The sequence below is a fragment of the Bactrocera dorsalis genome, chromosome 6 (genome assembly GCF_023373825.1).
Source record: "Bactrocera dorsalis isolate Fly_Bdor chromosome 6, ASM2337382v1, whole genome shotgun sequence".
NCBI classification, from domain to species: domain Eukaryota; kingdom Metazoa; phylum Arthropoda; class Insecta; order Diptera; family Tephritidae; genus Bactrocera; species Bactrocera dorsalis.
Window position 1 is genome coordinate 15,366,721 of NC_064308.1, and position 23,285 is coordinate 15,390,005.

At 36.3% G+C, this 23,285-nt stretch overlaps 1 protein-coding gene across 8 annotated transcripts in view; it reads right to left on the reverse strand.

The window, feature by feature from the left end:
* LOC105227911 (transcriptional activator cubitus interruptus) overlaps positions 1-23,285 on the reverse strand; it is an 84,778-nt gene that overhangs the window by 58,235 nt on the left and 3,258 nt on the right. For 5 of the 8 annotated variants that reach the window (XM_049460110.1, XM_049460108.1, XM_049460109.1 and 2 more), the window contains exons 2-5: positions 2,295-2,695; positions 1,142-1,794; positions 521-982; positions 98-262 (exon numbers count right to left, since the gene is read on the reverse strand). In XM_049460110.1, coding sequence (XP_049316067.1) covers positions 98-262; positions 521-982; positions 1,142-1,794; positions 2,295-2,695 — 1,681 coding nt within the window. Of the gene's footprint in view, positions 1-97; positions 263-520; positions 983-1,141; positions 1,795-2,294; positions 2,696-4,179; positions 13,549-18,410; positions 18,719-23,285 lie in introns of those variants that run through there. The other 3 variants (XM_049460114.1, XM_049460112.1, XM_049460113.1) reach the window with 3 other exon arrangements.

Genomic DNA, 23,285 nt, shown 5'->3' on the forward strand with positions numbered 1-23,285 from the left:
TTAGTATAAATAAATACATACAAGTGGGAATTAGTGGGACAAATGAGGTCATACTGTTTTCAAAATTAATGAAATATTAATAGATATCTTATCTCACCTCATTGCTGTGTGTGCGATTTTGGTGCTTAGCGCGATCGCTTGCATTGCTAAAGGCTTTACTGCAACCAGGGTACTCACAGGTATAAGGCTTCTCTCCTGTATGTGAACGTAGATGGGTTTTTAAATTCTCAAGACGGGAATATGCCTTACAGCAACCCTCAAACTATAAAAAACAGGTATGAAAATATGTACATATATGTTAATAAATAAATATAGTGTATGAGCGAATTAATGCGTCACAGCCTTTAACTCTAAAGTACATTAATCATGCAACCAACAGACTAACCACTATGAAGCAGAATTTTTTGAAGCTTGGATATTGAACTGTTAATAACAAACTTGCATCATTACATTTTATGCATCTACACTATCCATTTATGTTTGTACATGATAATTGTTTTATACATCTACCGAAACTTACAGTGCATTTATGCGGCTTTTCCCCCGTGTGCCGCCGCATATGTACAACTAACATATATTGGGCCTTAAAAGGCTTTTCGCCACGAGAACATTCAATCCATCGGCAAACGAATGTTTTCTTATTGGTCTGTACGTGATCATTGTTAATATGTTTAACTAACTCTTCCTGCGTCACGAACTCTATACCACAATCACGCCAATGGCAGTTGGTTTCTATAAAATCACCCGGTTCGTCTTTTATGTCGGTAGTGTCGACAATGGGACACTCATAGTCGCTGTGTGGTGTTGTTGTATTACACTGAACATTACTAGAGCAGGGTGCCAGTGGACTCTTGATGATTTTGCACCGATGCAGGAGTGCGTTTGATGACGCACTATCCGCTTCAACTTGTGCTACACCACTTGATGTTGAAGTCGGCAGCTCTAGTTTAGTTTTATTTATTAATGCCACGTCTTCATAATACTATAAATAAGTAAAAAGTACGTAGATATGGAACATGTAAAAATAAATCGCTATTTGTAAAAAACAAAAATAGTGTAAATAAGTACAGCTAAGATACGTATGCATGTCTACGCACTTACAAAACAGTTTTATGTTTACAGGAATCTCACAAATGCTTACATTTTTTCTGTTTGAGATAGTTCCTGGATTTGACGTATTTATTATGTCACTAATATTATTTTTATTGATTTGTGGCATTCCTCCAGTGTTGCTTGTGCTACCAACACCATCGTTTGCAACTGTTGCTGCGGCAGCGGCTGCGGCAGCTGCTGCTGATTGCAGTGGGTGTATATGTCCCATAGCAAACATACTGGCAGCTGCAGCTTGATGTGATGGCATAGGATGCAGTAAACCAGCACTAGCGCGTATTAAATGGGCTTGTAGCTGTTGCAAATGAGGAACTGGACTGATAGTACCAGCTGATAAGTGACCGTACGATCCACTAGCGGTGCTGCTGGAGCGTGAACCATTCATAATTGTAGCCAATGAGTTTGGTGAAAATCGAATCATTGAATTTATATCGAAGGAATCCGAATATGGCGAAGAGGAAAGGGCACGTTTCCGACTAATGCTGGCCCGTATACTTCCCGCTCGTGAATTATTCAGTCGGGATCCATCGACGCTTGTTAAGGAATTGGCAGCTACTGCTGCAGCTGCCGCCGTTGCTGGATGTAGATCACCCAGGGAATTAACAGCACGAGCACCTAAATAATCACCAGAGTTGAAAGTAAGCCCGGTTAAATGAAATGTTGAAGGACAGCCTGTGTATGGATCTGCAAAAGAACAAAGCAAGTATGATTAATGAAGCGGTAAGCATGGTTGGTACACTCAATTATAAAATTTTTCTGTAAGTAATTTCGAACTGAATATCTCTCCGAAATACTACTTATACTTTGAATAAGCAAACACAAAAACGCATACGCAAATTCTAAAGTATCGTTATATTAAAGATGTCAAATAATTTTTAAGCTCAGTAAGGTATTGAATACATTGAATTAATGGCATTCTATAATTGTTTCTGAATTATCACTTATTGCGTTTTTAAATAATATATGTAGTTTTGTGTGCGGCGACTATTGTAAGCGAAATTTTGATCTCTCTGCAAGGCTAAGAGAGATAAATATACATTCATGATTTAACAGATTCATCTCAGCACTTTGAGCTATTTATTCAATTATTAATCTATTTATTTTGCTTTATATTATTACAATTAACATTTTTCCAAAAAAAAAACTATTAAAAAAGTTGTCCTCTGAGTTTAAAAAGTACGTACCGTGAAAAGATGCGGTAGGACTGGTACGTTGGAGTGAGTACAAATGTTCCATGTAGCTTGGAATTCTGTAGGCTGGATGAAAATCGTGCGGTTGAGCTGTAGGTGGTGGTACAACACCGTGAGTATTATGAAGTGGGTGCGAGTGATGGTGTACAGCAGCAGCCATGTTCATGACGTCCAGAGACATCTGCAATTTGCTGCTCTCTGCAGAATTGCAATCATCCACACCACTATTTGGATTGTCATTGCAGCTGTTGATGCAATTGACGTTTGGAGAGTTAACTGAATTCGTGGCAGTCACAGCTGAGGTCGGTAGTGGTGGAGGTGGGGGCAGCACAGATGCTGCAGCTGCCACTGCAGCTACTCGTCGAGAAGCCAGAAATTGTAAATCTGAATAGGTACTGAAATACAGAGAAATTATGAAATGTTGTAACAAAATTGAAACAAAGAAGTATACAAATATTTTAGTCAAATTAATTTAATTATATAATGATTTTATTGCAAGAGCAACGCGTCGCGATAAAATTTTGCGCCAGATTGGGTGAAACAGCTTCGGAAACGTACGCTAAAATTGTAAGAGTGTATGGTGATAGTGCTCTTTGTCGTGCCAAAGCTCCAATGGTTGTCTCTGCGCGCCCCCCGCCCGATAAAAGCTCGCATGGACAAGTCGAAGGTGAAAACGATGATTATTGCCTTTTTTGATAGCCGTGGAATCGTCCACAAAGAATTCGTTCCACCGGGGAAAACTGTGAATCAAGTCTACTAATGCCAAGTACTCGAAAGATTTCGAAAACGAGTCAACAGGGTGCGCCAAGACATCGCTCGTAATTGGATCCTTCATCACGACAACGCGCCGTGCCACACCGCCCTCAGCATGTCCCAGTATTTGGCCTCTAAAGGGATCGCTGTGTTGCAACAGCCGCCTTATTCGCCCGACATGTCACCCTGTAACTTTTTTTTTTCCTAAAACAAAATCGGTGGTCAAAGGAAGCCATTTTGAGTCGATTACGGACATCCAGGTGGCCGTGACGAGAGTACTCGGGGACATCCCAGTCGAAGCGTTCTAGAAATGTTACGAAGCATGGAAAACGCGCTGGAATCGCTGTATAGCTGCCCTGGGGACTACAGGAGTTGTAGAATAATTTTCAAATATACGGTTTTTATGGAATCAGTCTCATTACATAATTGTCATACCTCGTATTAAATCAATTCTAATCTAAATTTCGAACCAGATCGAACGATCGGCTTCTTCTCGATCAACGTTTACATGTCGTAAACAACAGCAATAGGCCATCATAACTAAGTGCTTCAAATAGTGGCAATAAATAAGAGGAAAAATGATAAAGAGTTTGCACCTACTTTTCTACCGACTCTGATATTATTGAAAGAAATTGAATTTGTGAAATAAAAAATAAATTCAATATACAATGTATTATATATTTAACATAAAAACAGTATGGTAAATAAATGCGTTTGATGCGGCCGTAAAATTCAAATCGGGCCCAGATTGTAAATACACTTGAAGCTCTTGCTATATTTATGTACGTATATGGTCATGGTTACGAGTATTTTATCCATTGTTGGATTCACATCGCCCTCTCATATATAGTATTACGTTATTAGATGTATGTATATATGTGTGTATGTACATACTGCAAACGAAGTAGAGAAAACATTATTTTATTTAGACACATGTACATATACATATGTCATATATAAAATAACTTCAGATGCAATAATCAGCAGGAATTTTTAGCAAGTTTAAATTACGCCAATTTTTAATGATTCAGTTTCAAATTCCGGTTGCAAATATGTCCGCTATTACCTGACAAAATCGAATTTTATTTGACAATGAGTGTGGTTGCGCATTTAAATTCTTAATTACCTTCAATAAACTATTGTATAAGTAGTAAATTTGTATATACTTATATAAAAAGCTCAGACCACCGAGATTAAATTTTTTTGGTTTCCATAGAAAAACATGATATTAATAGTTTACTTGTATGGTAGCTTTTCGACAAATCCACACACCTATTCACATCTTATCTTATACATATACTTATGTATAAAATTGAAACGCCTTTTTTGTATGTCCGCGCATTACGCCCGAACCACATAACGGAAAGACATGAAAATTTGCACGGGTATTCCTTTAGTTCTGGAGAGGGTCCTAACGACGACCTCGATTTTGCAATTTATGCCTATATTTATAACTCAAGAACGGCTTCAAAAAATTGATAATGAGGTAGCTTGGAGCCTTGGAACATTTTTTCTTAAAAAATACAAAATAAAATCACACAGCTACTAGCAGCGTAGAGTGGTTTTTGTTTACATACACGTACATATCTACATATGAATTATAGTGATAGTTGTAACTGAATACATAAGAAAAGGTTGAATCATAATATTTGAGATGAGTACATAATAGCTGAGAAATATTCCTGAAGCATTGCACAGAACAATACAATATTTAAAAGGAACGATCAAGTTTGTGTTTTCTTACTGTAGTATCTGCATTTTAGCCATCGATTTTGCAATTACATTCGATTAATGTTGAACAAAACATTACCATATGATTAGATGTATGGCACGAGATGCGCTCTCTCACAACTAATGAACTAATTGGCTCAAAAACTTTTTCAACGCATCTTATAAACATATATAAAAATTAAATATTCTTTGTCATGCACCCACAGAACGAATGATCCACACATGAAAAGCTGTAAAAATGTGTATATATATCGTTTATGCATGCAGAAGGTCTTAAGAGGCTATACAGTGTGACACTTTCAAAAAATCTATTTGTGATTTTTCGATAGCTTATATTTTCCTAAATATCATGTGAAATCGGCAAGGTCATATCTTGAATAGTTTTTAAATGGCAATGTTCTAAAGAGCGGCCGCTCGCAGGTCTGTATTTCGCAGGTAGTTCAAACTTAAACCGATCGACTTTTTTTGTTTAATGTACGTATCTCCCAAACTATTTAAGCTATAATTACCAAATTCGCTCAGGATAAATCCTGCAAGAACCTACCGACATATGAAAATTAATGAACCCGGATCATAACCTCACTTACTCCTCATATAAGGGTACTGTTCAAAACTACTTAAAGCGCGATGAAGCAATAATTCAATACGCCAGATACATTCTGTTAAGAAAGTACCCGGAATTTATAAATAAAACGAAAATTTTTCAATCATGATCCAAATTTATTTTATCGCCTTGAAAGTAACATCAATTTGAAGCGATGCCCATGTGCCAACGCTTCTCCCAATCATCAAAAAATTTTGTTATAGGCACTTTCCGGGATGGCCTTCAACTCTCGCGTCGAATTTGTTTTGATGCCTTCAATTCAGTCGAAGCGTGTTCCCCGAAGGGGTTATTTCAGTGTGAAGAAAGGTAAAAGTCGCATGGAGCTAAATCAGGGAGACTCGGTACTTGTTCAATAATATTTGTTGAGTGTCTGGCCAAAATTTAACAAAAATTCGTTACAAAAAGACGTTACAAAAATGTCAGCTATTAATTTCAATTTTTTTTAACTTACAAATTTTTATGCAAGTAGTAGACGTCTAGACGATTTTCTTAAAATTTATTGATGATTTTTTCTTCAATGAGCTGTTGATGTTCTTTCACAAATGTGCTATGCACGCTCATGAGACATAATCCAAATAGTCTCTCTTCTCCCATCGTGCTCCGAAGCCAAGTTTTAACTCTCCTTAGCGTACTAAATGAACGCTCCACCGTATCTGTAGTGCATGGCAATGTACATAATATTTTGAGAGCTTTTCGAATTGAAGGGTAAAATTCATCTGCCTGTTTGATCAATTCAACAACTTCAATTTCTCTTAATTCCATTTCTGATAAATTTTTATTTTTCCATAAATTGTACCAAAGTTTCAATTCATTGCTGACATCTAAATCGTAATGCTTTTCGAATAGTTTTGAGTTTTCAAAAACGGCTTCAATTGAACTTTTGAGCATATACAATGGATGCAACCGAGATAGCGCAAATGCTGGAGTCTTTTCACGGGCAAATCTTATTTTAAACGAAGCTGTTAAAGAGTCAAGATATGGAATCACAATACAGGGCCGCCAGTACTCATCTTCGTTGATTGATGGAGCATTGCACAGAACAATACAATATTTAAAAGGAACGATCAAGTTTGTGTTTTCTTACTGTAGTATCTGCATTTTAGCCATCGATTTTGTAATTACATTCGATTAATGTTGAACAAAACATTACCATATGATTAGATGTATGGCACGAGATGCGCCCTCTCACAACTAATGAACTAATTGGCTCAAAAACTTTTTCTACGCATCTTAATTAAAATAATCTTATAACGGGTGATTTTTTTGAGGTTAGGATTTTCATGCATTAGTATTTGACAGATCACGTGGGATTTCAGACATGGTGTCAAAGAGAAAGATGCTCAGTATGCTTTGACATTTCATCATGAATAGACTTACTAACGAGCAACGCTTGCAAATCATTGAATTTTATTACCAAAATCAGTGTTCGGTTCGAAATGTGTTTCGCGCGCGTGTTTTGTTCAGCGATGAGGCTCATTTCTGGTTGAATGGCTACGTAAATAAGCAAAATTGCCGCATTTGGGGTGAAGAGCAACCAGAAGCCGTTCAAGAACTGCCCATGCATCCCGAAAAATGCACTGTTTGGTGTGGTTGGTACGCTGGTGGAATCATTGGACCGTATTTTTTCAAAGATGCTGTTGGACGCAACGTTACGGTGAATGGCGATCGCTATCGTTCGATGCTAACAAACTTTTTGTTGCCAAAAATGGAAGAACTGAACTTGGTTGACATGTGGTTTCAACAAGATGGCGCTACATGCCACACAGCTCGCGATTCTATGGCCATTTTGAGGGAAAACTTCGGACAACAATTCATCTCAAGAAATGGACCCGTAAGTTGGCCACCAAGATCATGCGATTTAACGCCTTTAGACTATTTTTTGTGGGGCTACGTCAAGTCTAAAGTCTACAGAAATAAGCCAGCAACTATTCCAGCTTTGGAAGACAACATTTCCGAAGAAATTCGGGCTATTCCGGCCGAAATGCTCGAAAAAGTTGCCCAAAATTGGACTTTCCGAATGGACCACCTAAGACGCAGCCGCGGTCAACATTTAAATGAAATTATCTTCAAAAAGTAAATGTCATGAACCAATCTAACGTTTCAAATAAAGAACCGATGAGATTTTGCAAATTTTATGCGTTTTTTTTTTTTTTAAGTTATCAAGCTCTTAAAAAATCACCCTTTATAAATATATATAACAATTAAAGATTTTTTGTCATGCACCCACAGAACGAATGATCCACACACGAAAAGCCGTAAAAATGTGTATATCGTTTATGCTTGCAGAAGGTCTTAAGAGGCTATACAGTGTGACACTTTCAAAAAATATATTTGTGTTTTTTCGATAGTTTGTATTTTCCTAAATATCCTGTGAAATCGGCAAGGTCATATCTTGAATAGTTTTTAAATGGCAATGTTCTAAAGAGCGACCGCTCGCAGGTCTGTATTTCGCAGGTAGTTCAAACTTAAACCGATCGACTTCAAATTCAAACTGTGTATTCTTGAATGTATTTACTATACAGTGACGGACGATCTTTTTGATTGGTTGAAAATTTTCAATTTGACATTAAAAACGAACATTTTTTTTTAACTAATAGAACGAAATGTGCTTTCAGAACTATGCCATTTTGTTAATTTTTGATATTTTTCAAAAATCGTAAGTCATTGTATAGGAAATTCCTTCAACTTTAATATTTAAAATATTTCAAGGGTTACACTGGTATAGACCCTTAATGGACCTCGATTAACTGAAATAGATATAGGGCTATATATCAATAATCGGGAGGACGAAGCGAGTTGAAATCTGCATGTTTGTCTGTTCGTCCGTCCGTTTGCCTGTGCAAACGTTACTTAAGTAAAAATTAAGATATTGTAATGAAAAACGTCATTAACCCTGCTTAGATAACGTACGTCTGCGAGACGTACACTTGTTTTATTTTTCGTTCTCTCTCTCACAACCGTTAAAAGGGAATATTGTCGCTTTCAGTTTTCTCAGTCGTTAACTGCAGAACAAATATCCAAAATAAAAGTATAATAATTAAATAAAAGATCTACGTAAAAAAATATCTGCAAAAGTGTTTCCATTGACATCCTTAAAGGACGAAAACTTGAATACGTCTCTCAGACGTACGTTATCTTTTCAGTACTTAAAAATAACGTTATCTAAGCAGGGTTAAAGAAATCCTTATAAAGTGCCATAAATAAGAAATAAATTAAGATATAGAAAAGTAATTTGGCAAGAAAATCTCAGTAGAAAAAGGCACATATGGATCAAAAATTTTTGTTTAATGTACGTATCTCTCAAACTACTTAAGCTATAATTACCAAATTCGCTCAGGATAAATCCTGCAAGAACCTACCGACATATGAAAATTAATGAAACCGGATCATAACCTCACTTACTCCTCATATAAGGGTACTGTTCAAAACTACTTGAAGCGCGATGAAGCAATAACTCAATACGCCATATACATTCTGTTAAGAAAGTACCCGGAATTTATAAATAAAACGAAAGTTTTTCAATCATGATCCAAATTTATTTTATCGCCTTGAAAGTAACGTCAATTTGAAGCGATGCTCATGTGCCAACGCTTCTCCCAATCATCAAAACATTTTGTTATAGACACTTTCCGGGATGACCTTCAACTCTCGCGTCGAATTTGTTTTGATGCCTTCAATTGAGTCGAAGCGTGTTCCCCGAAGGGGTTATTTCAGTGTGAAGAAATACGTTACAAAAATGTTTAAAATTCGACAAACACTACTGAGGTCGACTGATGTACACAGCTGCTGTAAACGACAGATCTCGCTAATTTTTATCATCATAATAAAGAACAGCTATACCAACCCAGAAAAAAAATTTACTTGTCTTCCATATAAGCGGAAGATGAGAGGGGGAAATGAAGAATTCTCGATACTTTCTTGACAGAATGTACAATAAATCACATATCTTGGGACTTGTCAGACTGATTTTAACCAAATTTTGTATTTGACATTTCTATGTTACATTACAAAAATTTGCGAAATGTAATTAAAACCACTCCCACTTCCTGTCTAACGTAATTTTAAGTACTATTTCATTCTTTTACTTTCCAGTGTACAAATTCAGAAGCAATAATTAACAATGTAAACATATACGGAGTGTTGTTACTTTCTTTTACGAGGGCTGTCCGATAAATAACCGACCTCAACGTGAAGCTAGCGGCACATCTGAAAAAAAAGTTTTTACTTCAAATTGTGCATATTATGTATAATAGCTACTCGCCAAAATTTCAGAAATTTATCTTGCGCAATTATCTGTTGACAGTCGTTTTTGTGTGTCTATTTCGGTGATTTCCCCAAAATGGAAAAAATTGAATATCGAACTGTAATTAAATTTTTATTTTTGAAAGGCAATACGCCTTCACAAATCAAAGATGAGGTGGACTCTGTGTATGGTGACTCTGCACCATCGTTTACCACCGTAAAATTTTGGGCAGCTGAATTTACACGTGGTCGCAGGAGCTTGGAAGATGATGAACGTCCTGGGCGTCCAAAAACTGTAACCACTAACGATAACATCGCTAAAGTTCATCAATTGGTACTAGACGACCGCCGGATTAAAGTTAGGGAAATAGCTGAGATTATGAATATGTCAAAAGAAACTGTTTGTCACATATTAAACCAAGATTTGGGCATGAGAAAGCTGTCCGCGCGTTGGGTGCCGCGTTTCCTTACGCTAGACCACAAACGTGCGCGCATGAACATTTCCAGCGCTCTGTTGGCTCAGTTTAGAAGCAATAAGACCGAGTTTTGGCGCCGATTGATAACTGCAGACGAAACTTGGATTCATCATTATACGCCCGAAACAAAAAACCAATCTAAACAGTGGATTGAAAAGGGGGAACCAGCCCCAAAAAATTCTAAAGCTGTGTATTCGGCTGGGAAAGTGATGGCGAGTGTTTTTTGGGACAGCCATTGAATTATTTTTATCGACTATCTTGAAAAAAGAAAAACTATAACAGGAGCATACTACGCATCATTATTGGACAAGCTAAAGGAAGAAATTTCGAAAAATCGGCCACATTAGCAAAAAAAGAAAGTCTTGTTCCACCAAGACAACGCACCATCTCACACCTCAACAGTCGCCATGGCGAAAATCCACGAATTGCGTTTCGAACTGCTTGACCATCCACCTTATTCACCGGATCTAGCACCAAGCGACTTTTTTTTGTTTCCTCAACTCAAAACTGCGCTCGGCGGCCAGAGATTTTCGTCAAATGAGGAGGCAATCTCTTTCGTGAACTCGTATTTTGCAGACAAAGATGCCAAGTACTATTTGGAAGGGTTGCAGAGATAGGAGCATCGCTGGGAGAAATGTGTGGAGTTACAAGGAGACTATGTAGAAAAAAAAAAAAAAAATTTGAAAAAGTCGCGTGCTTCATGGTTAGGTCGGTTATTTATCGGACAGCCCTCGTAAATAGTGCATCAAGTAGTTGTTGTTAAAGTGCATACATATTGTTACAAAAGTAGTATTAAGTTGTATTTGTATTGCTATATGCATCCCTTATTATGAACAATAGCTGTAGGTATATGGAATAGCATTTGTCTTGTTGTAGACATCTGGCGCCGCGGCTGTCTGCTTGTCGAAACAATAGACATCTGGCGCCGCACTGTCTGCTTGTCTACTTAAACAATTGCTGAGTCTGGCGCCGCGGCTGTCTGCTTGCGTCTGGCGCCGTATAGCATTATGTTCTGGTAATTTCCAGACGAAATATTCTAGAAGGACACGTCGGCATCAGCGAGAAGTGCGTGGCTATATAAGCCGTGGCAGCGCTAACGTAATCAACCAGTGCTAAGAGTAAGCTGCTATAGTGGAGACGAGTTGTAAAATAAAGAGTTGTTGAATTAAATTAAACAGTTATTGGTTTTATTTGTCAATCCAGAGATACGAACCCAGTAAAGTAAAACTGGCAAGGAGTAAATTCGTAACAATTGGTGTCAGAAGTGGGATTGTCAAATAATCCAAATTCAAGATGGTTAAATTCGGAGAATTGAGAATTCAGCAATTAAAAAAGGAACTGGAGGAGCGTAATTTGCCGATAAGCGGGCAAAAGGCGGATCTGCAGGCACGATTACGTGAAGCAATGGAAGCGGATGCAATTAATGTGGACGAGTTCGAATTTGATGGGCCAGAAACTTCTACAAAGGTAGAAGAAAAAGTAGAAGAACAACTAACATCATCAAGTGTAGACATGAACATGCTGTTAGTGGCTATTAAGCAAATAGCAGAAAATGCAGTGCAAACAGAAAATCGTCTGGCACAGCAAATGACGCAAATAGCTGAAAATGCAGAAAATGCAGTACAAACAGGAAATCGTCTGGCACAGCAAATAGCTGAAAATACATCGCAGCTAAAGTCTTGCCTTACACAACAAATGACTGAAAATAATACGCAGTTAGAAAAGCGTTTGGTATAACAGATTACAGAAAATAGTACACAAGTACAAAAACAAGTGCAAGAGAAATTTTCAAAATTTGAAGACGAATTAAACACGTTAAAAAATGACGAAGAAAATTTAAGATCAGAATTTCTTCAACTGAGTAATCGTATGCGAGAACTGCAACTACATGGCCCTGCACCATCAACAAATAATCCAAGATTGAAGGCACCCACATTCGATGGAAGTATTCCATTTCAAATTTTCAAACTTCAGTTTGAAAAGACAGCAATGGCCAATAACTGGAATGCAGCGGACAAAGTGGCGTACTTGTTTGTATCATTGAAAGGACCTGCGGCAGAAATCCTTCAGACTATTCCAGACTGTGAACGGGACAACTATGAGGCATTGATGAGTGCGATAGAAAGACGATATGGTAGTGAGCACCGGAAACAAATATACCAGATCGAACTGCAAAATAGGGGTCAGAAAATGAACGAGTCATTGCAAGAGTTCGCAACTGAAATAGAACGACTGGCTCATTTGGCAAATGCAGATGCACCTGTGGATTACATTGAGAGGGTGAAAATTCAAAGTTTCATAAATGGAATTCGTGATGTGGACACCAAACGCCCCACATATGCATTGCCAAAAAGAACGTTTGCTGAAACGGTTTCGCACGCCCTCACACAGGAAACAGCTTCTCTACTAAGTAAACCAGCACACAAAGTATAAAGAGACGAAATGGAACAACCGGTACTGTTGGAAGAAATATTGAAGACTCTGAAGACAATTGCTGCACTGCGAGTAAATACAACAGGCAGATGTTTCAACTGTGGAAAAGCAGGTCTCTTTGCCCGAAATTGCAATATAAAGGTAAACCTATCAAAATGGAAACAACCAACAGAACACCGAAAGGGGATTCACCACAAAAATGCGGATTCATTATCACGTCGCCCTTGTCCACCGGAATGTAAACATTGCTCCAAATCAGAAGAAAAAAAAGGTATAATTGACGTACCATTACTGAATATAGAACCTGAAGATGATTGGACTCCTCACCGCATCAGAATCAATCAGCTGGAGGACCCTGATCTTGCAAAGCTGACAATAGCCAAAGAAAATGGGGTACGACCAACAGAGGAACAAATAAGTAACGAGAGTCCAACGGCAAAAGCATATTGGGCCCAATGGAACAGCATAAACCTCGTTAATGGATACCTTCATCGTACCTGGGAAAGCGAAGATGGCAAACAGTCTCGTCTGCTGATCATAGTACCGAAGTCCATGATCCCAAAAGTATTGAAAGAATATCACAATGCACCTAGTGGAGGGCGCCTTGGAATTACAAAAACTATAGAGATGATTAAACAACGGTTCTACTGGATCGGTTGTCGAGATTCCATAGCAGAATGGATAAGTAATTGCGTAGAGTGCATGGCAGCTAAAGGTCCTAAAGCCAAAAGTCGCGGTAGGCTACAACAGTACAACGTGGGATCACCAATTGAACGAGCCGCAATGGATGTTGCAGGTCCGTTCCCAACCAGTACGGCCGGAAACAAATATCTACTGGTTGTCATGGACTATTTCAGTAAATGGCCAGAAGTATATGCCTTACCAAACCATGAAGCGAAGACAGTAGCCGAAGCGTTTGTAGAAAATTGGATAACAAGGTTCGGAGTGCCCGTCGAATTACACTCAGATCAAGGCAGGAATTTCGAATCTTCCATTTCCAAGAAGTCTGTACATTATTAGGCATCCACAAGACACGGACAACAGCGTTACATCCACAATCAGATGGGATGGTAGAGAGATTCAACCGAACGCTCGAAGAACATCTGCGGAAAATCGTTGATAAAGACCAACGGAATTGGGACAAGTGCATCCAGATGTTCCTGCTGGCGTATCGTTCAGCGAAGCACGAGACAACTGGTTACACGCCAGCAAAGATTATTTTCGGTTCTGATCTGCGACTCCCTGCTGATCTTAAGTTTGGAACGAATCCTGCAGCTGTAAGAAATGGTGGAGATTATTGTTCTGCCTTAAAGGATGTTCATTCATTTCATCTAATGGTAAGACAGCATACGCATCTGATGAGCAATAAGATGAAGGAACGGTTCGATCAAGCGGCAAATTCAAAAGGTTTTGAAGAAGGTGATCTGGTCCTGTTGTACAATCCACTTCGAAAGAAAGGCTTGTCCCCGAAACTGCAGACAGCCTGGGAAGGACCCTATATGGTGATGAAATGACTTAATGACGTGGTATACCGCATACAAAGAAATGGAAAAGCACGATGTAAAATGAAAGTAGTACACTTGGAGAGGCTCGCCCCATTTGGTTCAAGAGGATTTGTGCCTAATCGGGACGATTAGGCTTTAGTGGAGGGCAGTGTTACAAAAGTAGTATTAAGTTGTATTTGTATTATTATATGCATCCCTTATTATGAACAATAGCTGTAGGTATATGGAATAGCATTTGTCTTGTTATAGACATCTGGCGCCGCACTGTCTGCTTGTCTACTTAAACAATTGCTGAGTCTGGCGCCGCGGCTGTCTGCTTGCGTCTGGCGCCGTATAGCATTATGTTCTGGTAATTTCCAGACGCAATATTCTAGAAGGACACGTCGGCATCAGCGAAAAGTGCGTGGCTATATAAGCCGTGGCAGCGCCAACGTAATCAACCAGTGCTAAGAGTAAACTGCTATAGTGTAGACAAGTTGTAAAATAAAGAGTCGTTGAATTAAATTAAACAGTTATTGGTTTTATTTGTCAATCCAGAGATACGAACCCAGTAAAGTAAAACTGGCAAGGAGTAAATTCGTAACAATATGTTACTAGGCATTGATTGCGAGTATTTCGTTGATTTGCTCACAAAATATCACATGTTTATGCATGTATGTATGTACTTTCGGCGGTACATATAAGAACCGGCCATGTTCGCTTAAGAAAACAGTAAAGACAGTTCAATTATGAATGGGAAGATGAACCAATTCGCGATGCTAAGCAAATTTTTAAAAATTATTCTGATTTTTATTTTTTTTTATATATTTAGCAGTAAATATGGCTTATCGAAATATTTTTGTACACAAATAAATAAAAATGCATAAAAACCCATTGTGAAAAAAAATTTTTTAGTCAGATTATATCTGTTTGCAAAATAAAATTTAAAATTATAAAAATATATATCTACATTAGGGTGTGTCATTCTGAGGCAACCTTTTTTTTCAACTGAAAAACAGGCTCAAAACTTTCGAAAATGTGTAAGAAAAAAGTCACTCAAAAGATGAGCTCTTAATATTAATATTAAGAGGTGCCTATTTCAAATTTTCTGTTTTCCATCTAAATTACATGGGAAAAAAAATCATTTTTTTTTGTGGTGGTTATTGTGCGGAGGTTTTATATGTGCCCCGATAGCTGCCAGTAGGGATGGTAAACTCGATTCCGATTCTACTCCATAAATCGAGTTTTCTCGTAAAATAATCGATTTTTCGGAATCGATCTCCACTAGTCGAAGTCGATTAAGAACATTCGAAAAATCGGTTATTTTACGAGAAAACTCGATTCTCGAGTAGAATCGGGATCGAGTTTACCATCCCTACTGGCAGCCATCGGGGCACATATAAAACCTCCGCACAATAACCACCACAAAAAAAATGATTTTTTTTCTATGTAATTTATATGGAAAACAGAAAATTTGAAATAGGCACCTCTTAATATTAATGTTAGGAGCTCATCTTTTGAGTGACTTTTTTTTACACATTTTCGAAAGTTTTGAGCCTGTTTTTCAGTTGAAAAAAAAGGTTGCCTCGGAATGGCACACCCTAATATACATATATATTTTGGTATATTATTTGTGTATATATTTATTTAAGGGATTCAATGCGAGTGAAGTCGAAGGAAGGGCTAGTAATATATAAACAATCCCTGGTGTATGTAAACTTGTTTGTTATTTGTATAAAAAAAAATTAGTTTCACTGTATGCAACGAAGTAAAAGCTTTTGACAGAAAAATTGCTCATCAAAGTAAACCACAAACACTACGAAATTAAATTTGTTCAAACGAATCAATAGATATCGTTCTAAATTTGTTTACAGCAATGTGTGAAGATTGATCAATTTAAAATGAAGTAGCACAAACTCTTAAAACAATTGTGTATGAATTGTCTAATTTTAACGCACAAAAATATTAATAATAAACTGTTTTTTATTGTACTACTAATAATATTTTTTAATAATTATATTAAACCCTTGGAATATGAATGTCTTTAAAAAAAAAAGTATAAATTATGTTGTAAAGGCGAAAAGGCGTTAGATTTGCCTAGGGCGGTAAATTGATTCGGGCCGGCCCTGAAATCTCATATCCCTAATTTGTAGAAAGAATTTCGATCCTCTGGTTGACATATTCTTCATTACCTCAATATATTAAATTTAGCCTCTTCGGTAGAGTTAATATCATATATATATTGAAGATGTTTTTAATATAATTCTAGCTGGCTCGAAGTAAAATATAGCAATAAACTAAATTTAATTCTGTCGCAGCATATTTTAATAGCAAGCTTTGATCCCACCTGAATGAAGTTTCCGGTCTTTGATAGGAAGAGTATAAGAGCAGTTGTAAGAGTATAAAATGTTTGGTTGTACCCGATTCCAATTGCTTACTTTTTAACAATAGAATTTATAGTTTTTAATAATAGTATAAACATTTTCAAACTCAATTTAAATCAACTATCTATATTTATAAGTCACTATGCTTAAATTGCCACGTAGTATAAAAATTTTGTTCACCTAACGGTTGTATGTATCACCTAAAACTAATTGAGTTAGATAAAGGATTATATATAAATAAATGATCAGAATCATGAGACGAGTTGAAATCCGAATGACTATCTGTCTGCCCGTCCGTCCATGCAAGCTGTAACTTAAGAAAACATTGAGATATATGTACGTATCGTAATAAAACTCGGTATGTGTATGTTTCTTGGCAAAAAAGTAAAAACACGCTCGTAGATGGGCAAATCGGACTATTGCCGCGCCCACAAAACGCCATTAAAAGAAAACTTATAACGGTACAAAGGATCGCAGTAGCAAGGAGTACCAGTGGGCTAAACATTTTGAAAAAGTGGGCGTGTCCCACCGTTCCAATAGGTTTAATGTATATATTTCTAAAACTGTCAAAGCCAAAACAACCAAATTCGCTTAAGATAAATCTGAATCAAGAATCCTTATCGATAGTGTTAAATTGAATGAAATTGGATTATATCTCCGCTCACTCCCCATATAATGGAACTGTTAAAAATTACTATAAATCAATAGCTTAAAACTACAGAGACATTAAGTTTTACCACCGCGATGGCATTAGGCATCTTTATTAGAACTGGTGTAAAAATTGGACAACGGGCGTGATACCGCCTTCTTTCAAAGAAAATTACATATCCCAGGGCCTGCTGGACCGATTTCAACCGCGACATTACTTTAAATTTCAATGTCACAGGCTGAAAATGGGTTTAAACTCGTTATATTAATTGCTTCTTGATTTGTATACCGGAAAGTGAAAGAATCAAAAGAAATTAAAACTTGTATTATATGAGAAGTAGTGAGAAGTCAAAAATCGTCCAAATCGACCCACAACTGTTCAAGCCTCTTGGTAGCGAATATGCGGACCCCTGTACCTATAGAGAGCATGTTTTATTTATAACCGTGTATATTTGTGCCTAAAATAGATAAAATTGGGCGAAAACTTGACTTAGCTCCCATATCCCAGCTGATTTTACTTCATATGATTGGTTATTATATGTGAAACGTAAGGAGTACATATTTCATTAGTCTGTGGTATGTTAATTGAATGCAGTCTTTGTTAAAATAGATAAAAATCGAGTCAATGCGGGCCCCATCTCCCTTATACTACTTATAGTGATTTTTGTTATTCCAACAAGTTTTGTACCGAATATGTCGTCACCCCTGAAATTAGCCCTTCCTTACATGTTTTTTATTAGATATTGCATTTAACTTGTTATGAATATCAGTGCATTGTTTGGCCATAATCGAGCAATGTCCTGGCGATACAATGCAATTTTCTGTTTTGATATTCATAGCGCAATTTTGTAAGCAGTCTCTAGACACTCTTTTACCTTTTGAAGTAAATCCTCAATTTGTGACAAGTTACTATTCATGGTCTCTGGTTTTTAGTCACAAAATATTGTCGCACATTTGTCACCTAGTTAGCAGGTCAAAAAACTAAAAATAATTCTTGTTTGTCCTTTAAATGTATTACTGGTTCCATGCGGTGCGTCCCATGTCCAATAGCAACAATCAGTACTTATCTTCCATGTATACGAAAATTACTGTATTCTTGCAATGCCTATGTGGTCGTATTATAATTTTTTAAGTAATAAAATATTCAAATAAGTTTCACATTTGTGCATGAATTTGAAGTATGATTTGAAATATAATTTTTGTAATTATGAACATATTTAATAAGATAAAAAGTATCCTATGTCCGTCCCCTGTTTCTGAGCTATCTCGCCACCAATTTTCAGTCAATTTGGTTCTTAAGTTATAAATAATGTAACCAATACGACTTTCTTTTTTACATATAGATAATTTATTACCAAACATGAGTTAAATGCATTCGTCATTAAAAATGGTTGATATCGGTTCCTTCTCAATTCTCATATGTATATCAGGCATAAATTATTCGGCCATCTGATTGACAAATTTATGCGTTAGTAGGCCGGATCTCTCAACGAAAGTATTTGAAATTAAAAATGAAAATTTAGTACCTTTTTATACCAAATATACTTACCTTGCAGATCTTGCACTAATAGGCGATACTTGCACATATATTTATACTCCTGCCAAAACAAGCAACATAGTATAATAGGTTTCTTCCCCTAATTGTTTTGTGTAACATCTAAAACTAATCGGGATAGGTATAAAGTTATATATTTTATATTACAAGGATGGGTTAAAAATGAGTTTGCGATTCTCCCCTAATCGGTTTAATCTACATGTCACATTGGCGAGAACAAGTATTTGAAGGACCACTCCACACTCCGTGAAACTAGATGAAACGCTTACCGCTTTCTTCCTTGTTACTATATAATTTTATCTTTCGTGCTAACTGTATTTTGATGCATTTAATATAGATACCAACATATGTATGTATATTTCATTTACATAATGTTTTAAAATGAGCAATAACGGATCATATCAGACATTTTATTCGATATTGCAATAATCTTTTATTTCATCTGTCCAATAAGTTTCAAATGTTTATAAGTACTCATAAACTTTCTTTGATTCTTCGTTGTTTTTTTGCTACTTTTATTCGAGTTCTCTTTTCCTTATCAAGTTACATTATACTAGCGAGTATATTACATGTCATAAAAGTGATACAATCGCATGTATTCTGTTGATATTTGATTATGTATGTAAATCTATATGTTAATTGGATTTGTCACTCCTCACGAACTTAAATTATAAAGAAATGATATTTTATCAATTAGAAGGGTTAATGAGCAAAATATAAATATACATATGTATATAAGAATACTTACTTAATACTGTTTTTTTTTTATTTTATGCATGTCCGTATTAGAGCGGGTTCATTTACAGGGATAAAAAAAAAACGGGAAAATTGCTTATGCGGGAATTATTCTGCGGATCAATCTGAACAACTTATATATAAAGCCAGTTTTGAGCCGACAATTTATAAGGCGAAGTTTGGTCGTCAGGTTTTGTGATCTCCGAATGAAGTTTTAAACGTATGTTTTGATATTCTATTGACAATTTGTCGGAATCGGCCAGATCGTAGAACTAAACATGTGTCTCCCATCTGATTATTCGGAATTTTTAAACTTCGCTGGTTCGAAATCTGCTTTAGAGCCAGAGACTCTTCGGCAAAGTTGTACATAATAATCCGGAGAGAATTTCTCACACACTCGATTCATAGGAAAAATAATCGACCCGCAATCATTAACATGGATATTAGAGTGTTTGCTCTCAGTGTGCACTGTGCATCTTAAGGTGAATATCTCAGACATAATAAGACCAATTTTAACCATATTTGGTTTGTGAAATTATTCAAATTATTTTTATCGTACATTGTGAAGTTCGGCGAATTTTAATTAGGGGCCATCCATATATTACGTCACACCTTGAAGGGGAGGGAGGATATCATTCAGAAGTGACACTGTGTGACAGGGGGCAGGGGGGGTCAAAAGCTTTGTGACATCACATTTCAAAATTTGTGATGTACAAACGTGAAATTTATATGTAGGTAAACAAAAAAATATTAAACATTTATAAACACCATCTTTATTTTTTTAATACTTAAGTTGTACTCGTGATGAAGCTTTTTACCGTCCCTGCTTCTTCCGAGTATAATTTGCTGAGGTATACTCGCCGTGTCTAGGGTTCGTTACAATAAATTTGTAAACATTGGGGCTCTTCTGCGAATCGTACTTTATTTTATTTTATATTATAATTTTAATCAAAGTTCCAAAATTGTCTACCGCGTTATAGTTTCAGCTTTACAACATTTTAAAGATTTTCATTAGATGCAATTTACATATATAGCTACAAATGCCCCAGGAAGGAGTGCATTTAACAGAGTTGAACGACGCATGGCACCTCTCAGACGCGAACTTACTGGTGCACTATTAAATCATGATGATTTGATGGTTAAATGTGAAACTATTGCATGTTGCGGTGTAAGACGTTCTAGTCTTTGGAAATTATTAAAAAAAGGATTTTTACCACCACCTGTGTTAATTAAGCAGACATCAGAAGGTTATGTAGTTACAGAGAGTGATGACAACAACGCTAAGTTTGCTCCATTATTACTACAGATATTATTAAATCTCCAAGCATTATCCCATCTGAAACAAGTTCCATGATAGTTATTGCCCTAGTGTCGAGTCATACTTATTTAAAAGATCGTGTAGCATATGTGGCCTGTATTTTTCTTCATATTAAGCCACCAATCAACACAAACAATCACATAAAAAACAAGAGCTGTTACCTATCGCGAAAATGCGTCCTCAAAGTATTGCGGCTAGAGATGCCCGAGAGATTCTCTGTTTAATGAATGATGACGATGCTTTATGGATGGAAGAAGACGATGTTGGTACGAAAGATGTTCCTGACATCCAAATTCAGAACGAAAATGAAGTGCCTGATTTACCAGTAATAAATGATATAAAGGAGTGGGTCAAAAGTCCATGGACACAAGAAGATTCTTGACTAGTCATTCGTTGTGTCTGTACTTTAATATTTAACTAAATGTTGATTTCATTAAAGATTATTCAATAAATATAAGAATAAATAGAATAACCTTTTTTTTTTGATAAATCCATAAAAATGGAAAATGTGTGACGTTACGAAAGGGGGGGGGGGGGGGGGGTTATATTTCCAAAATTGACAACTTGTGAAAAGGAGGGGGGGAGGGGTTAAAAAGTCCTTAAATTCGTGTGACGTAATTTATGGATGGCCCCTTACAACCACGTCTTACTCCAATATCTAATAATAATACATTCAGTCGGTTTCTTTCATTATATACATATGTAGTTTATAAAGCGAGTGACTATATTCCAATAAAATATTGCATAAAAAGTGATTTTTAGGTATTCCATCTCACAGCTAAAAATGCTCGAAATGGGATAATAGCATTTTAAGGCAACAGATACCGAATATGTATACCCTAGTGAATATAGTGGATTTTTTAGCGAAAATATCGTTCATTATTTCATATCTAGCATTAAAAATGGAAGATAATGTTTTTGTGAACACAGCGTTCACTTGTGTCAAAAGTGGTGTGGTCAATACGGACTCTAGCCCCATATACAAGGTCTGTCGCAAAAGAAACATGACTGTTAAAGAAAAAACAAAAAATTAATATTTTTCAAAAGTTATATTTTTTTATTCGAAGTAGTTTCCTTGTGCTTCGATACAGCATTTAGCTCGGTCAATTAGCATTTCAATGAGTGTTTAAGGTCATTTTTCGGAATGCTCTTGAGAATATCCGTCGTCGCTTTTTGGACAGCTGAAATGTCCCGAAACCAGTATGCTTTCATGGGCAAATGAAGTTTTCCAAATAGATAAAAATCACAGGGTGCCAGATCAGGTGAGTAGGGTCAGTCATTAATGGTTAATATGGAGTTTTTTGTCAAAAAATCAGTGACAAGCGTCGACCGATGACACGGCGCATTATCGTGCAACAGGCGCCAGGACCCTGCCTCACGGTATTGTGGTCGAGCACGACGAATGCGTGACAAAAGACGCTTCATAACACCAATGTAAAACACAGCATTAATCGTTTGGTCTCGTGGGACGAACTCTCGGTGTACAATACCCTCGGAATCGTAAACACAAATCAGCATTTTTTTTATTTTTGACTTCTGAAGACGACTTGTCTCGACTCGTCACAGAGGTCCACACGACGTTCTTGGAATCGCTTAAACTACTCATGCACATTACTACGGGATAGGCACTGATCACCATAAAATTTTTTCATCATTTGAAATGTTTCAGTAAACGTTTTCCCAAGTTTAAAACAAAATTTAATATTTGCTCTTTGCATTTTACGACCGATGACCAAGAGCTGCTGTCACTGCTGTCGATAACATCGACTGTAGTTATCCAATTGTCTTAAAATTTTTACGAAATGTCAACAAGAGGTCAAACTTTTTATTTCATATACCCACCAATAGGTGGCGCCACCAGAAACAGTTATATTTAAAAAGTTCTGTTTCTTTTGCGACAGACCTTGTATGTTACCTCATATAAGAATTTTTTTTATTTGTACTTTACTCTAATGATCAAATTTTTAGGATCAACGGGTTATGTGTAGAGAAGAAATTTTCTTTTCAACTTTCTTAAACTTTTGCAACATATCAAGGCCTTGTGAAGGTTTAATCTACATACTGGCCTATTACCTTATGCCCAAATGAACTAGTAAAAGCGTTGGTCAGTTTACATTGCATTTTCTTAAGTAGTACAGAAATTTTTTCGTAATATATACATTTTCCACTAAAATTATTATTTTTATTGCAAATAAGTAAAGGTGCAAGGACAGAGTAATGAAATTAATATTGATTTGAAATAGTGTGATTGAAAAAATTTCTTCCGAAAATATGATATATGGATTTGTACAGAAATAGAAATGTGTTGCACAAATTTTATTTAAGTTTTAATTTTCTATATTTTTTTGATTTGAGGTGCAGGATCAAAGTTATCTAGTAGTTATATATTCTCATGGGGACCCTACGTAGTGATTCGCTCCTGTAAGCCACTAAATAACTAGCTCCTCCGGTGATTAAATAACATAATTGGGATGGTAATTGGTAGATTTCCATGAGTTCATATACATATATATTTTGAAAATAAATATTTTATAGTTCATTTAGTAATATACATTAGCACATGAATATCACTCATTTAAAACAAATTTATAGGAATCGAAGTTGATTTATGTTCCTGATTTT